At 41.9% G+C, this 17014-nt stretch overlaps 1 protein-coding gene across 1 annotated transcript in view; it reads right to left on the reverse strand.

Moving 5' to 3' along the window:
• Positions 1-17014, reverse strand: part of LOC111873927 (protein Shroom) — a gene marked incomplete in the record, with an annotated part of 420460 nt that overhangs the window by 363269 nt on the left and 40177 nt on the right. Inside the window, 1 exon segment of the mRNA XM_033755279.1 lies at positions 13872-14158. Coding sequence (XP_033611170.1) covers positions 13872-13967 — 96 coding nt within the window.

Here is a 17014-nt window from a genome sequence, read left to right on the forward strand (position 1 = left end):
TGAGGCCTTCGTAATTTTGCTTATCACTTTCAGGAGAATACGGCCATAGTACCTCGATTAGCCATGAGTGCTTTCCGCACATCTTCTCCAACTGATCAATCATTACAGACCTTTCAACATACAGTCTAGGCAATGACAGCCTCAGAACCCCCACACCCAAAATGACCTCGAACGTCGTGTGACTGTATAAAATATACTTCACGAAGTGTAGAACGGTCAGCATAATATTGGCAAAATTTAGTATTACCGTACAAGCCAGACTATAAGGCAACATCCTATTTTTCCAAAATGAAAATAAAAAGAGAAGTTTTTCTTTCCTTTACAAAATTGTACACATAATTTAGTTCTGGGGGTTGTAATATAAAAGAACTAAAAACGACACAATTGATGATCAAAAAATGGTAAAGCTATCCCTGTAAGAGACCGTGAAAGCTTATAGGGTTGTGAGACGTCTAGCCTCTCACATTTTCTTGAAAATCGCCTCACAGATGTCGGGAAGTCTGTCAGACTTACGCGCCGGCCGCACCTCACCCTGAGGAAGATTCCCGGTACTCACTTCTGTTAGAGGCTGAGTCGACCCTATGGCCACAGTGCGGCTGGAAGGATTAGGTAAACTGAAAAAAAATCCAACGACATCGAGAATAGAACCAGCGGCATCGCGGGTTGTAGCATAGTTCCTCAACCAACTACGCTACCGCGTGACCCCACATTAAGGACACGAAATTAAAAATTGAATACCTTACACATAAGTCTACGTATTTTCACAAATAACATTAGAACTCCTCATAATCATCTTCTCAAACTTATTCTTAAGGACCCGAAAATAAGGCAGTATTTGAACAAAAAAACTCGTCATATATTCAGGCTAATATGGTGGTTGACATTCATGCAAGATGCTAGACACAGTGATAGTGGAATTCGGTTAGGACCGTAACCAGTTCCGAATTTTTTAACTTTCGGATTCTGCTACTACAGCGTAAGTTGCATTCGGAAAACGATTAGGTTACCCTATATACTATCACAGAACTCGTTTTGTGGCCTCAGCGACATCACAGTTCTATTGTTTTAAGTACCGTCAAGATGCGCATTGTGGCTGCGCATGAAGCCAGCAAATCCAGAATGAGTCTGGTGCTTGAACGCGGAGCGAGTTGCCAACACGCGCCCTGACCGCACTTGTGGCCACTGGCGAAACTGAATTGGGAACCGCTGTGATACAACGCAGAGGAGGTACTTGAAAAGCTGCATCCCCTCAAGCTGTTCAGCACATTGTTCCGACAATGACTGTACAAGTTCAGGCTTGGAACTTGCCACGAAATTCAAGGCTCATTCGCATGAGGTTACATACTTATACGATTAATAAACGCCAAGTACCTGCACTCCGTAACATATCTGCGACTAATTATCCGTCACAAGCCCAGGAAAGTGAAATGAACACATATAAAGACTAACTAAAATTGTGAGGCATTGGTTAAATTGCGTAATGAGAGCTAGCACAAAAAATGTCAAAGTTTTCCTTGTATTTAATCACCACTGCATGAAGATGTAAGGGGAAATTCTTATCCTCGACATTCGATGGAGTTGAGGGATAACTTCACGCCCCCAGCCACTTCACTGACATAAAAAGAATCCCCCGTACCAATTGGATGGGGAGGGGGATAGCTCAGTCGGTATAGCGACTGGCTACGTGCTGGACAACCAAGGGGTTGGAGTTCAAGTCCCGGTAGGGTCAAGGAATTTTTCCTCTCCATGTCGTCCAGACTGGTTCTGGGGTCCACCCAACCTATCCAATGGATACCCGGGGCTCTTTCCTCGGGGGTAAAGTGGCCGGGGCGTGAAGCTGACCACTCACCTCCAACTAGTGTCGAGGCCAAGAAAATGTGGATCTATACACACACTCCCCATACACCTTCATGGCGTAGTGCTTAATTAGTTAAACACGGACAACTTTACCTTACTTTACCAATTGAATGGGGAGGTCTGTTGAACCCCAGAGCCTGCCTGGATACTGTGGAGAAGAGAATTTCTTGCCTCTGCCTCAAATGGGGCTCCGTTTGGTTTGTCGTCCAGCTCGAAGCCTATTCCCAATATCGACTGAGCTATCCCGGCTCCTTTTATATTTTGAGTATGCCTACTTTAGTAAAGAGAGATTGTTTATATGCATTTCTGTTGCTTACTGCACCATATAGACGCTTTTAAAATAAAACCACCATCAACGTAAGAGTCACAGTGTTACCTAACGAACACAATTGCATAACTGGTTAATAATTTGTTTAATTTAATTTGTTCAATTTTAAATATACAAACATATTTATATAGGCATTATATATTGGCAGTTGAGCTAACCTTATTGAAATTATAATAAAGGCAAGCTTAATATACTCCGCCTGCTGTTGGAACGAGATTAGAAAGTTACGAGAGTCTATTTTTCACTGTACTTCTGGTATTCATATTTTTTTTTCCTCTGTATGGCTGTACAGCGCACTTGCAATGTTCGAAGTATGTATAGGGCAGGTTCACCAGTGTGGCAGTGGGCAGTGGCAGAAGAAATCTCAAAATATAAGTCAGATTTAGCAGGAGTACAGAAGGTCAGATGGGATGGAGGTGGCATCGCACCAGCAGGATACCATACATTTTTTCCTATGGAAAGGGGAATGAAAATCATGACAGGTTTTTTCGTACATAAGAGAATCGTATCAGCAGTTAAGAGGGTAGAGTTCGTTAGTGATAGGATATCATATATAATACTAAAAGGTCGCTGGTGTGATATCATTGTTATGAATGTTCACGCCCCAACAAAAGATACAATTGATGACATAAAGGACAGGTTCTATGAAGAACTAGAATATGTATTCGATAAATTCCCGAAGTACCCTATTAAATTTTGCTAGGAGAATTCAATACCAAAGTAGGGAGGGAAAACATTTTCAAACCAACGATTGGGAATGAGAGTTTGCATGAAATTAGTAATGATAATGGAGTTGGGGTAGTAAACTTTGCCACACCAAAAAGTATTATTGTCAAAAGTACAATGTTCCCACATCCTAACATCCATAAATTTACTAGGACATCTCCTGATGGGAAGATACACAATCAAATAGACCATATTTTGATAGATAGGAGACGGCACTCAAGTATACTTAATGTCCTATCATTCAGGGCAGCAGATTGTGATACTGACCACTACCTGGTGGTGGCAAAGGTTAGGGAAAGACTGGCAGTGAGCAAACAAACAGCTCAGCGAGTTCATATGGGGACGTTCAATCTCAAGAAATTAAATAAAGTAGAGGGTAAAGAGCAGTATCGTGTTGAAATCTCAAAGAAGTTCACGGCCTTGGAAAACTTGGACACTGAGGTGGCATAAATTTGATTTGTTTCATTCTGGTCCGTCACACTAACATTATGAAAAAGTTAAATAGTTCGGTCCAGTGTGACTGGTTAAGATTTTCTTATTTCAATTATTCACGCCCTTACATGTTTCGGTCATCAGAGACTATTTTCAGAGGGACACCTTTACATCAATACAGTTAGAAGCCACTATTACAGTACATGTTCTAAAAGTTAAAATATATTCATAAACAATATACAATTGGCTGTAAAATTTAAAGTCTTTACAACTACAGCAGCTGTTCCAATACTTTAAATATTTATAGTTAGTTTGTTAAGATTCTATTGGAATTCGTAAACCAAGCGGGTTCGTGTCGTCCCTCTTAGTATTTCTGTTGGGGGGGCAGAATGTGTGCCACCCTGTCGTTCTCGAGAAGAGGGTTCTTTAATGTTGGCCCGTGTGTGTTTGTGGCCCGCCGTGTTGTTCTTATATATTTTAACTTTTAGAATATGTATTGTAATGGTGGCTTCTAACTGTATTGATGTAAAGGTGTCCCTCTGAAGATGGTCTCTGAAGACCGAAACATGTAAGGGCATGATTAATTGAAATAAGAAAATCTTAACCAGTCACACTGGACCGAACTATTTAACTTTTTCATGAAGAAGCATAAGCCATGGTTCGATAAAGGATGCTCAAAGTTACTAGACCACAGAAAACAAGCCAAATTGCAATGCTTACAGGATCCAAGTGAAATAAATGGGGATAATCTGAACAATATAAGACGCGAAACTAGGAGGGATTTCAGGAACAAAAAGAGGGAATATCTGAAAAACAAAATTGNGTATTTCTGTTGGGGGGGCAGAATGTGTGCCACCCTGTCGTTCTCGAGAAGAGGGTTCTTTAATGTTGGCCCGTGTGTGTTTGTGGCCCGCCGTGTTGTTCTTATATATTTTAACTTTTAGAATATGTATTGTAATGGTGGCTTCTAACTGTATTGATGTAAAGGTGTCCCTCTGAAGATGGTCTCTGAAGACCGAAACATGTAAGGGCATGATTAATTGAAATAAGAAAATCTTAACCAGTCACACTGGACCGAACTATTTAACTTTTTCATGAAGAAGCATAAGCCATGGTTCGATAAAGGATGCTCAAAGTTACTAGACCACAGAAAACAAGCCAAATTGCAATGCTTACAGGATCCAAGTGAAATAAATGGGGATAATCTGAACAATATAAGACGCGAAACTAGGAGGGATTTCAGGAACAAAAAGAGGGAATATCTGAAAAACAAAATTGATGAACTTGCAATGAACAGTAAGAACAAGAACATTAGAGACATATACGAGGACATACACGTACAGAGGAATAAATGACTTTAAGAGGAGTTACCAGCCTAGAAGTACGTGTAACTTAGTGAAGGCTGAGAATGGTGATCTGCTTGCAGATTCCCACAACATTTTCAAAAGGTGGAGGAACTACTTCTCTTCAGTTATTGAATGTACATAGGGTCAATGGTGTTAGGCAGATATAAATGCACACAGTTGAGCCATTAGTACCTGATCCCAGCCCTTTTGAAAGAGAAATTCCTATTGTAAAATTCAAAGGTATAAATCGCCAGGTAGTGATCAAATCCCGGCAGAATTTGTTCGGGCAGGATGCAAAATATCACGTTCTAAGATCCATAAGCTAATTACTTCTATTTGGCATAAGGAAAAATTGCCTGATCAGTGGAAGGAATCTATTATTGTACCAGTTCATAAGAAGGGTGATAAAACTGAGTGTAGTAATTATCGGGGGATATAACTGCTATCAACTTAGTACAAAATTTTATCCAATATTCTTCTTTCAAATTCGTAAAGCTGACAACCTTACCGCCATCTTTGAGCCGACTGTCTAGATAATTTGGGACCCTTAGCGTCTCACAACCCTATGGGCCTTTACGGCCTGTTACAGGGATAGCTTTACTTTTATATACTTTACTTACAGATGAAATTATTGAGGATCATCAGTGTGGGTTTCGACGTAGCACAACAACTGCAGATGAGATCTTTTGCATTCGTCAGATATTGGAGAAGAAATGGGAGTATGATGAGACAGTACATCAGCTATTTGTAGACTTCAAAAAAGCCTATGATTCAGTTAGGAGGGAAGTATTGTACAATATTCAGACAGAGTTTGGAATATCCATGAAACTAGTTAAGCTGATTAAAATGTGTTTAAACGAAACTTATAGTAAAGTCCGTATAGGTAAACATTTGTCTGACAAATTTCCTATCCAGAATGGTCTAACATAAGGATGTGCTTTATCGAAACTCCTTTTCAGCTTTGTTTTAGAATATGGCATTAGAAAGGTCCAGGGAAACCAGATGGGACTGAAATTAAACGGGACACATCAGCTGCTGGTCTACGCCGATGATGTGAATCTACTCGGTGATAATACAAATACCATAAAGAAAAACACACAAACTTTAATTGACGCAAGTAAGGAGGTTGGTCTAGAAGTAAACACAGAGAAAACTAATTATATGTTGCTGTCTCGTCACCAAAATGCAGGGCAAAATCATGACATAAAGATAGGAAACAAATGTTTTTAAAATGTGGCACAGTTCAGATATTTGGGAACAACGATAACAGATCGAAACCTGATTCAGGAGGAAATGAAGAGGCGATTGAACTCGGGTAATGCTTGCTACCATTCAGTTCACAACCTTTTGTCTTCTCGTCTGCTGTCCAAAAACATAAAAATTAGAATATACAAAACCATAATTTTGCCTGTGGTTCTCTATGGGTGTGAAATTCGGTCTCTGACATTAAGTGAGGAACATTGACTGAGGATGTTTGAGAACAGGGTTTTGAGAAGAATATTTGGACCGAAGAGAGATGAAGTGACAGGAGGTTGGAGAAAACTGCATAATGAGGAGCTTCATAACTTGTACTCTTCTCCAAGTATAATTAGAATGATCAAGTCAAGGAGGATGAGATGGGCAGGACGTGTAGTACGAATGGGGGAGACGAGGATTGCATATAGAATATTGGTGGGAAAGCCAGAAGGAAAGAGACCACTGGGAAGACCAATGCGCAGGTGGGTGGACAATATTAAAATGGAGCTTAGAGATATAGGATGGGATGGGATGGATTTGATTGAGCTGACTCAGGATAGGGACCAGTGGAGGGCTCTTGTGAACACGGTAATGAACCTTCGGTTTCCATAAAATGCGAGAAAATTCTTGAGTAGCTGCAGATTTGGCTTCTCCTCAAGAAGGGCTCAGCTCCATGAGTAAGTAAGTAAGTAAGTAAGTGGCTGTACAGCACTTGGGACCTTGGACACTTTTTCAGTTTCTTGATCCTATACACAGTCGGTAGGACTCTTTAGACAGGGGATCAGCCAGTCGCAAGGTCGCTACCTACACACAGAGCAACACAAACACAGAATAAACATACACAGCACAGACATCCATGTCTTGAGCGGAATTCTAACCCACGATTCCAGCGTTCAAGAGAGCGAAGACAGTTCATGCCTTAGACCGCGCGGCAACTGTGACAGGCTCTTGGTGTTCACATGCCGGTGGGAAATTGAAATTATATTTACACAGAACTTTTCTTCCGTAAGGTTGCCTACAATAGTAATGATGTACTGCGGTTCTCAGAATTGATGGACCTTAGTAATACAAGTATACACATTTCCTTCATACATTCATGTAAAGAATTTGTGAAGATGGCATTCGCCACATGCCGAAACATGTGACCTGCATTTGATGTATTAAAACATGTCTTTTGACGTAAAGGCAAAGCAAACTCTCTTATCACATTCAGGAATTGAGGTTCTTACAGCGGTAGTTATGAAGAGCTCTATCTTCCAGAACGGACTATGCGATTCCATGTCCCAGAAGGGGTAAAACTCTTCTGTTATCACAGCACAACGGTATGCTTAGTTCAATTTTATTTGTTCCCTTTTGGTCTTTGGCCTACCTCCATCAACTCTCCGTTTCATTTCGGCTTACTAGATCTTAAGACATTCGGTAGGACTACTTGGGCGGGTGATCAGCTCGTTGCAAGGCCTCTACCTGTACACAAACACAGCAAAATGCGCACATTCACACACACAAACACTAAACACCCATGCCCTGACTACGATTTGAGCCCACGATCCCGGTTTCCAAGCGAGCGAAGACAGTGCATGCCTTAGACCGCACGGCTACCGTGACCGGCACAGTTCAAATTACTTTAGTAAAATTTAATAACCCTCAACATGCTGATGATGACCAAAACATATGACCCGCAAGAAAATGTATCATTTGAATTCGGTTAGCCGATCAGGGCCACCGTGAGATCTAAGGCATGAATTGTCTTCATTCGTTCGGACGCTGGGGTCATGGGTTCGAATCCCACTCAAAGCATAGATGTCTGTGCGTGCGTTTATACTGTGTTTGTGTTGTCCTGTGTGTAGGCAGCGGCCTTGCGACGGGCTGACCACTCGTCCAAGAAGTCCTAGCGTCTGTGTAAAAGAAGATGACGAAACTGAAGAAGACGCCAGGACCTAATGGAGGGCTGTAGAGCCACCAGAACCAAGTAACTGTGCCGTATTTCACGTATTATGTTACTCCTTCAAGGTAAATTTAGTATATCTTATGTTAAAAGAAATCCCAATTACCCCCTTCATTCTCAGCCTTGGTTTGAGTAATGACCGCACTGTGTCAACATAGATGGCGCCATGGATGTAATTGCGTGTGCACTGCAAATTCATATGAACTCTGCAGTATTTATTCACACACTGTAGAGCGGTCGAATGTATACGATTAAGTCATCAGCTTTTCCACAAGTCTGCCATCCATCCAGATTCTGCAGAGACAGTCTGTTTACTGCAAAACTTCAGTAACTGCTACGAAATGAAAGTTGCGTCCTTTTTGCGGGTGTATTTACGACTACGATACCATATATCGTCGAATGGTAGAATGGTAGAATTTGGTCGTCGCTTATTTCGTTGTTTTTTTGCAGGTTTATGACTTACTTACTCACGGAGCTGAACCCTTCTTGATGAGCTGCCAATTCTGCAGAAACTGAAGACCTTCCCAGCACTGTATGTGAACCTGACGGTTCATTACCGTGTTAACAAGAACCTTCCACTCGTTCCTATACTGATCCAGATCAATCCAATCTATACCATCCCATCCTACCTCTCTAAGAACCATTTTAATATTGTCCACCCACCTACTCCTTGGTCTTGCCAGTGGACTCTTTCCATCTGGCTTTCCCACCAATATCCTATATGCATTCCTCGTCTTCCCAATTCGTGCTACATACCCTTCCCACCTCATCTTCCTTGACTTGATCATTCTAATTATACTTGGTGAAGAGTACAAGTTATGAAGCTCCTCATTATGCAATTTTCTCCAACTTCCTGTCACTTCATCTCTCTTCGGTCCAAATATTCTCCTCAACACCCTGTTCTAAAACACCCTCAGTCTATGTTCCTCTCTTGATATCAGAGACCAAGTTTCACACCCATACAGACAAAATTAGTTTTGTATATTTTAATTTGTATGTTTTTAGACAGCAGGCGAGAAGACAAATGGTTCTGGACTGAATGGTAGCAAGAATTACCCGAGTTCAATCTCCTCTTAATTTCCTCCTGAATCTGGTTTTGATTTATGGCCGCTCCCAAATATCTCACACCATATACCGTTTAATGGTACAATGACAGATAAACGTTGAAATCAGGAAGGATTTGGAGGTGCTCCGTGGTTTTAGTCCGCAAGCGAACTATACCGACCGAGCGACCGCCGTTTGTCGACGAAGTTAGTGCCAAATTTAGCGGATAGAGGGCGTCACGTGGTCAGCGCAACGAATCCCTACGGCCGTCAATTTGTTTTCTAGACCGGAGCCGCTATTTCCTTGAAATAGCTCCTCAATTATCCTCACCAGGCTGAGTGGAACCCGTTCCAGACCCACTACTTCTCAGAAAATCTGGTAGAGTCGGGAATCGAACCCGAGATCTCTGGATCTGTAGCCAGAAACTCTGATCACTTGACCACAGAGGCTACTCGAGGTACTATGTTGACATTTGCCTGGAGGGACTGAGGACAGGCACGAAAATCGTCACCCAGGATAATAGATATCTTGACTTAGATCTGAATCGATCACCTCGCAAATAATAGTTTTCCGCTATGCCAAACTTCTCGTAATTATGTCAGCTTGTTTATTTATTTATGGAAGCTATTAACAACTAAGCCGGTCACTGTAGCCGAGCGGTCTAAGGCATGTACTGTCTTCGCTCGCTTGGAAACCGGGTTCGTGGGTTCGAATCCCACTCAGGGCATAATGTTTAGTTTTTGTGTATGCATTTTTCTGTGTTTGTGTACAGCCTTGCGACGAGCTGATCACCCGCCCAAGGAGTCCTACCGAATGTGTAAGATCAGAAAAAACCGAAGTGAATGGAGAAGTTCATGGAGGTAGACCTAGGCCCACTGGTGCTATAGTGCCAAGGGAGAAAAAAATTAGCAACTAATTCTATAGCCCCTAATGGAGGATGATTAATGAATGGGAATTAATGGGGAAGGGGTCGTGGCCTAATACAGTAATTCTTTAGTGAGAACGTAAAATCTCACACTTTAATATTATCTTTCCATCTATGTCGAGGTTTTGCATGTGGTTGGTCTCACCTTGAGATTTACATATTACACTTTTACACACATTACTCAAGTGAACAGGAATTAAACAGTATAGGGATTTGGCTAAGAGCGGGACGGCCAAGTAACTCAGATTCGATTCCCGGCAGGGGTTATATATCATTTGTTCTTCATAGAGTACATACCGGCTCTAAGACCGGGCCAGAGCCATATCACTTATCACCAGGGTCTCTTTTCCAGATGATAAATCGGTTGGGGGGGGGGTCGAAGCATACCACTCACTCCAATCTAGTGCCATAGTTAAGTATGCGTGGAGCTATACGTCAACTTCCCCATCCGTCGTTATGGCGTGGTGCTTAATTAAGCACAGGCACTGCTTTGCCTTTACTCTTTACTCATCTGTTCCACGCGTGCTACAACATATGCCCCGCCCAACTCATCCTCCTTGACTTGATAACTATAATAATTCCAAGTGACAATAGCCTTCAACGGTTGCTTCCAAGTGCGTCGTTGAACAGAGGTAACTCCATCAGGTCACACACTTAGCCAGACCGTTAAAGGAATACAAGTTTCACGCCTCTCCTTGCAGGTTTGTCGGTGTGTCTGGTATGCTAGTGGCTGCAATGGACTTCTCATGTAAATGCATAACATCTTATAATGAAACTACTATAAGTTTAAGTGGATTCTAAAGGCTTCTGAGACGATGGTGTACAACACTTAATGGTGTTTTTTTTTTTTTTTGAATTTATTCATCGTTCGATTTCCAAAAAACTAGAGCCGTGTGGCTCCGTGAGCATATGCACAATCTCAAAGAGGGTGTTATAGAAAAATCAAAATTAACCCAACATTCCTGTGAAGTGGTTCATAGGGTACGCTGGGATGAAGCTTGGATTTTGGAAATTGAAAGTAACGGCAGGTGAGCAAGAGATAGCGTAGTTGGTTGAGGCACTATGCTACAAGCTTGAAGGTCGAGGTTTCAAGTCCCGATGAGGTGGATTTTTTTTTTTCAGTCTACCTAATTCTTCCAGCCGCACTATGGCCCCGGGGTCGACTCAGCCTCTAACAGAAATGAGTATCAGGAATCTTCCTGGGGGTAAAGGGCGGCCGCGGAGTTCATGGAGGTAGGCCTAGGCCCATTGGGGCTGTAGTGCCAAGGGGGGGGGGGAAAGGGCGGCCGGCGCGTAAGGCTGACAACCTTACCACCATCTGTGAGCCGATTATCTAGAAGATGTGGAGGCCTCAACGTCTCACAACCTTATGGGCATTGACGGCCTGTTACAGGGATAGCTTTTTCTCTTTTAATGAAATAAGGCCACATCTTCAGTTGATTAAATTTCGATAGGTGTTACTAATTATCATTATAAGTAAATATACATAGAACAAAACTTCAACTTCTGTATTCGCGTCCCAATTAGCTTATTTTAACTGCGTAACGTATTTAATAATTTATATCTAAATATGTCTGCAATTAGACTATAAAAAGGCTGATAATTTCCTCGTTTAAAATTCTGAATATATATATATATATATAATTGATGAAAATGAACAAAACTGGATAAACCGTTTGGACAGAATGACTGACGAAAGACTATGGAAACAGCTTCTGCAGCATTAACCAGGAGGGCACTGAGACACCTTGCGAAACACTGACTGTGTAAACATTAAATATGTGGACAGGCTTCATTTCCTGCACCATGAAGTGCGGAAGTTTCAGTCTGAACTCTCTAATTGGCTTATATTAGTGGATGCTGCTATGAGCCAGGATAGCTCAGTCGGTATAGCGACAGACTACAGGTTTCGCGGCCGGGGTTCGATACACCGAAGGGGAAAGAGTTATTCCTCTACTTCACAGTGTTAAGTCCGGCTCTGGGGCCAACCCAGCTTCTTAGCCAATGCGTACCGTAGGCCCCTTCCTCAGGGGTAAGGCGACAGGGGCGTGAAGCTGACCACTCACCTCCAACTAGTGCCGAGGTCAAGGAAACATGGGTCTATACATCCACTCCCCCTTAAGGATATCGTAATGATGAGAATACATGCAGCAACGAACACTAGAGAGCACTGCTGAAAGTGTTACACTTGTTTGTATCAGTTTCCTGCATGTTTTCCCCCTCATGCAATATCCTAAAAACAAGAGCAATATTTCGGGACCTTGATCCGCTCCCATGCTCAGGTTAGGGTTACCTGCTCTGATGATTCCTTTACAAAGAGTTAAATACAACCACTGGGCCCAAGTTTATTGATTTTATGTTCCATAACTGTGATCGAGCAATTGGGGCTATCATTTTCTAAGGGAACCAAGTGATTAGGTACCTTTCATCTGAGATCTGCAGAAGATGCAGCTCCTTAAACATTCTGTGTCTGTTCCTAGACTGTCGATAGACACAATTCATGTAGATATCTTAACGTAATATTCAGAACGAATTAAGATAACAGCCAGGAAGAACGCTGACACGTCAGCGCTATTATAAAACCTTGAAAGAACGTGTGCTATTGCGGGAGGTGGGGGGAGGTAGTTTAAAAACGAATACTTCTTCCTGTTTCGTCATAATGTATTCATAAATTTTCGTAACATAATACACATCTGACTGGCAACAGATGATAATTTTATTAGAACAGCGGTGACTTTTTTTCCCTCGAAATTGTAATCTTCATTCGCTGAAACGATTGGAACATTGTACTTTGTAATCCTAAAACAAGTATCTGCCATTCTGTCTGAATGTAACACTCAGAGCGATGACATGATATTACCGTTACAATAACTTTGAACATGACGTAAATTTGCCGAAGAGGGAGAACTTCAACAGCACATGTACCTATTTTTACATAGGATTGTGCACCGTTGTAATCCATAGCGCTATTTTTTATTACAGCACAGTCAATTACAACACAATTTCTTGTAATTAGTTTAAATTCATAATTTTCCCGTCATATTTAGACCTTTACGATGTCATCGTCAGGGCTACATATACTCCTACTTAGTAATAACAAATATACGAATTCAAGGTTATTTCCTACGATTGTACGTAAGTTTTGAAAATAAGAAAAAATAATTAAGTTTTTCATATAAAATAACGTCATACTTTAAAACACATATATTAAATTAATATACATATCTTTCTGTTAGGTCAGTACGCTTTCGAACATCTTCGTAACACTGATCGGCAATCGGTAACACATGCCTAGTTTTATTAGAATAACGGACAGACTTTTCCACGAAATGGCAAGCTACACACTGAAATAGAAAACAACTATTTATTTAAGATTTGAGGCTTTCACGGCCGTGACTATGAAGAAAGCAGTCTTCTGGGATTTGGCACCGTGTATATGTGGTGTTAACCGACGTTTCGGAGGAACGTATCGCCTCCATCTTCAGGGTAGAAGAAAAATATATAAGAAATCTGCAAACGAAGAGACCGTGAGAAAGCAGACTGCTTTTACCGTTTCTCACGGTCTCTTCGCTTGCAGATTTCTTATATATTTTTTCTTCTACCCTGAAGATGGAGGCGATACGTTCCTCCGAAACGTCGGTTAACACCACATATACACGGTGCCAAATCCCAGAAGACTGCTTTCTTCAACTATTTATTTATCTTAATATAACACTCTGAATAATTTTACAGAGAAAATAAACTGAATCAAGCGGCCACAAGGCCGATGACACGATACAGCTATTGATGAATATGTTTAAACTGGTCCTGGCTTAACATTACCGAGGCAGGAGAATTTTTAAAACAGGTTTATACGCCTGTTTCTGTCAGTATACATCCAAAAATGCATGAAACAATATAAATTAAGTCTACACAAAGAACGATCACCTGTGGTTATAACTCAACAAGGGAAATGTACAGAGAACTTCGTACACCGTACACAAACCAAGCTGTCAAATTTGATTACTTCACTTGCCTTTGTTGTCGCTTCAGTTCCTTCCTGATGCTGCCGCGACTTCTGATGAACATAAAGGGTCCTCCACCCCCACCAATACCGGACTTCTTGTCAGTCCGGCTGACACTAGCCATGGTATCATCACGTTAATTGTCACACCAGTTGGAAGCAAACACAACACACGTAAACACGAGAGCTGACCGCAAGTCTCTGTCTTCCACCGTCACTAGCGGTCTACACCGATTCTGCTTGCCTCTTTGCTGTCTGTAATTCCAGCGGGCCAGCAACACACCGGTTTTCTGAGACGGCTCTGTCGACCACTGCACTGCAACACAGAGAGAGATCGCGGGGTTGCCATATCGTTTATATTCATAAAGTTTCTTACACATCATTACTATAGCTTCCCGAGCAAGTATATCGAGGTGTAAGGTCGGCACCTAACCATATTAAATTACTCTGTTATAAGTACATAATAAGAGCCGTAATAGCGTAGTCGGTATAGCGACTGGCTACGGGTCGGAGTTTGAGTCCCGGTGGGGGCAAGAATATTCACTTCTCCGTGTCGTCCAGACCGGTTCTAGGGTCCACCAAATCTCCCATCCAAAGGATACCGGGGGCTCTTTCCCCGAGGGTAAAGCGGCAGGGGCGTGAAGCTGACCACTCAACCCCAACTAGTGCCAAGGTCAAGAAAATGTGGATCTATACAGCCACTCCCCCCACACGCCATAATAAGCACGGGGATCACTTTACCTTACCTTTATAAGTAAATAAACTGAACAATACAATAAAGGGAAAGTTCTCCTAGTGCTTAATTAAACACCGGGCTACGAAGACACGGGAGAGAGTGTGCTTATAGTTCTACCATTCATGACATCAGCACTAGATGGAAGTGAGCGATCAGCTTCACGCCCCGCTCTCTTTACCTCGGGGGCAATAGACACGGTAAACACTGAATAGGAGGCTGAATGGGCCCCAGAGCCAGTCTGGACGCTGTCAACTATAGAAAAATCTCTTGCATTTGCCGGGAGCACAACTCCGGCCGTCTAGCCCACAACCCTTCGCTATACAGACTGAGCTATCCCGGCTCGTTGTTATTAAAGTACAAACAAAAAATACACGAAATCTTACAACGGTCATTTCCTTCAGACTTTTCCTACTGATTTTTTAGAATTGGATGTTTTGAGGTTTCTTAAACTCTCGTTCGGCTATTGAGGTCACGTGGCAACGGAACAAGCCATACAAGAGACAGACTGCCTTACGCGAATCTGCCTACTGAAAGATGAAACGATTGTAACATACTTTTAAAGTCGTAAATCGCTTATCGACAGCTGCATGAAGTAACAGAGAAAACCCTAATGAAGCTTAAAGATAAAGTTGTCCCTCTCTTAACTAATTAAGCAGTATGCCATGAAGGCGTATGGTGGAGTAAATGTATAGATCCACATTTTCTTGAACTCGGCACTAGCTGGAGGCGAGTGGTCAGTTTCACGCCCCGACCACTTTAACCCCCGGGGAAGAGCGCCGGTATCCATTGGATAGGAGGTTGGGTGAACCCCAGAAGCGGTCTGGACGACGTGAAGAAGAGAAAATTATTGACCCCACCGGGACTCGAACTCCGACTCCTCTGTCCAGCCTGTAGCCAGTCGCTATACCGACTGCGCTATCCCGGCTCATCACGTCCAGCCTGTAGCCAGTGGCTATACCGACTGAGCTATCCCGGCTCCTCCCTAAGGAAGCTTAGCCTAGAGAGAGAGAGAAAAAAAACAAGGAGAAAAAATACTTTTGGATTTAGTCACATGATTTTTCTTTTTCTTTTCTTTAGTTTCTTTCTTTATTTCTTTCCTTCGAGTTCCAAGCGTTATGGTATTCACTACATAACTATATTTGGTATCAAGAACAGAGTACATAACTGTACGTAGAAACTGGACAAACATTTTCAGCGTGACTTGCAGAGGAGCTTTGCATTCTAAACACTTCGGCGATATCTCTGAAAGTTGTAATACATTGCAAATAAGTTACTTTGTTCTTATATCCAACGAGGAGTCAGTATTCTGTTCTTAATTATATTAACATAATTTATGCATAATGTCCTCCGAAATTTGTGGATATTAGTGACGCTAATAAGACGGTTATGAATAATGAATAAAAAAATCATTAGCTGGGATGTGATCCGTGAAATATTTCAAGGTTACAATCACAGTATTGTTAGAAGGGGATCCGTGCAGAAATTATGCATATTCCCGCTATAAAACTCTTTTGTATTCAGATGCAATGCTCTAAAACGGGGCTTGCTCAAAGGAGTTAAATCTATTAGACGTTTAATAGTCTAGATTCTGACAGATTCGTTAAAAGTAACCCCACACACATAAATAAAATAAACAAGTAAATATGAAATGTAAACAACATAATGGCCACTCGATTTTTACATACTCTTGACTTCCTAGCGACACGATCTTAAGAGCGCACTTGTGGGCTGTAACACCCAACATGTATGCAGACTTATTCAGCAAAATACATCATGCACTGGGAAACTAAATTCCGACATTCGGTTCTTTTGATATGAGGTCTGCTTCATTTACCAGTTCATATAGTTGATCTTCTAGTGTGCTCCCTCTTCTTCTCTCTCTTACACATACAAACATACATCCCCTCGACAGACCAGGTATTCAAAACCCACTCGCTGTATCTCAAATACTAAAAACAAAAAATTGTGTATATTTCCCCATAATTTTTCCGCTTTCAAAGGAAAGGCAAAGGGCAGGCTCAAGGTTGTCATGCTTAAGCAAATACCACGTAATAAAGACCTATTGGGAATGCTTGGCTTATTCTTCAGCTTTGAAGATACAGGCACTATGTTCCTCCGAAACGTCGGTAGATTTCTCCTGGGCTACTTGAAGGCAACATCCCAGAATACAAACATGATTATGCGGATTGTACAAAAGAAACGATGAATGAGAGAGGTAACGGTAAAGCTGTCCCTATAACAGGCTGTGGAGGCGCACGGGGTTGTGAGACTTTGAGGTTCCCATATTATCTAGACAGTCGACTCACAGATGGTTCTGAGGTTGTTAGCCCTACGCGCCGGCTGCCCTTTACCCCCAGGAAGATTCCTAGTACTCGTTTCTGTCGGAGGCTGAGTCGACCCCAGGGCCATAGTGCGGATGAAAGGGTTAGGTCAACT

Source organism: Cryptotermes secundus, unplaced genomic scaffold, assembly GCF_002891405.2.
Source record: "Cryptotermes secundus unplaced genomic scaffold, Csec_1.0 scaffold639, whole genome shotgun sequence".
Classification (NCBI taxonomy): domain Eukaryota; kingdom Metazoa; phylum Arthropoda; class Insecta; order Blattodea; family Kalotermitidae; genus Cryptotermes; species Cryptotermes secundus.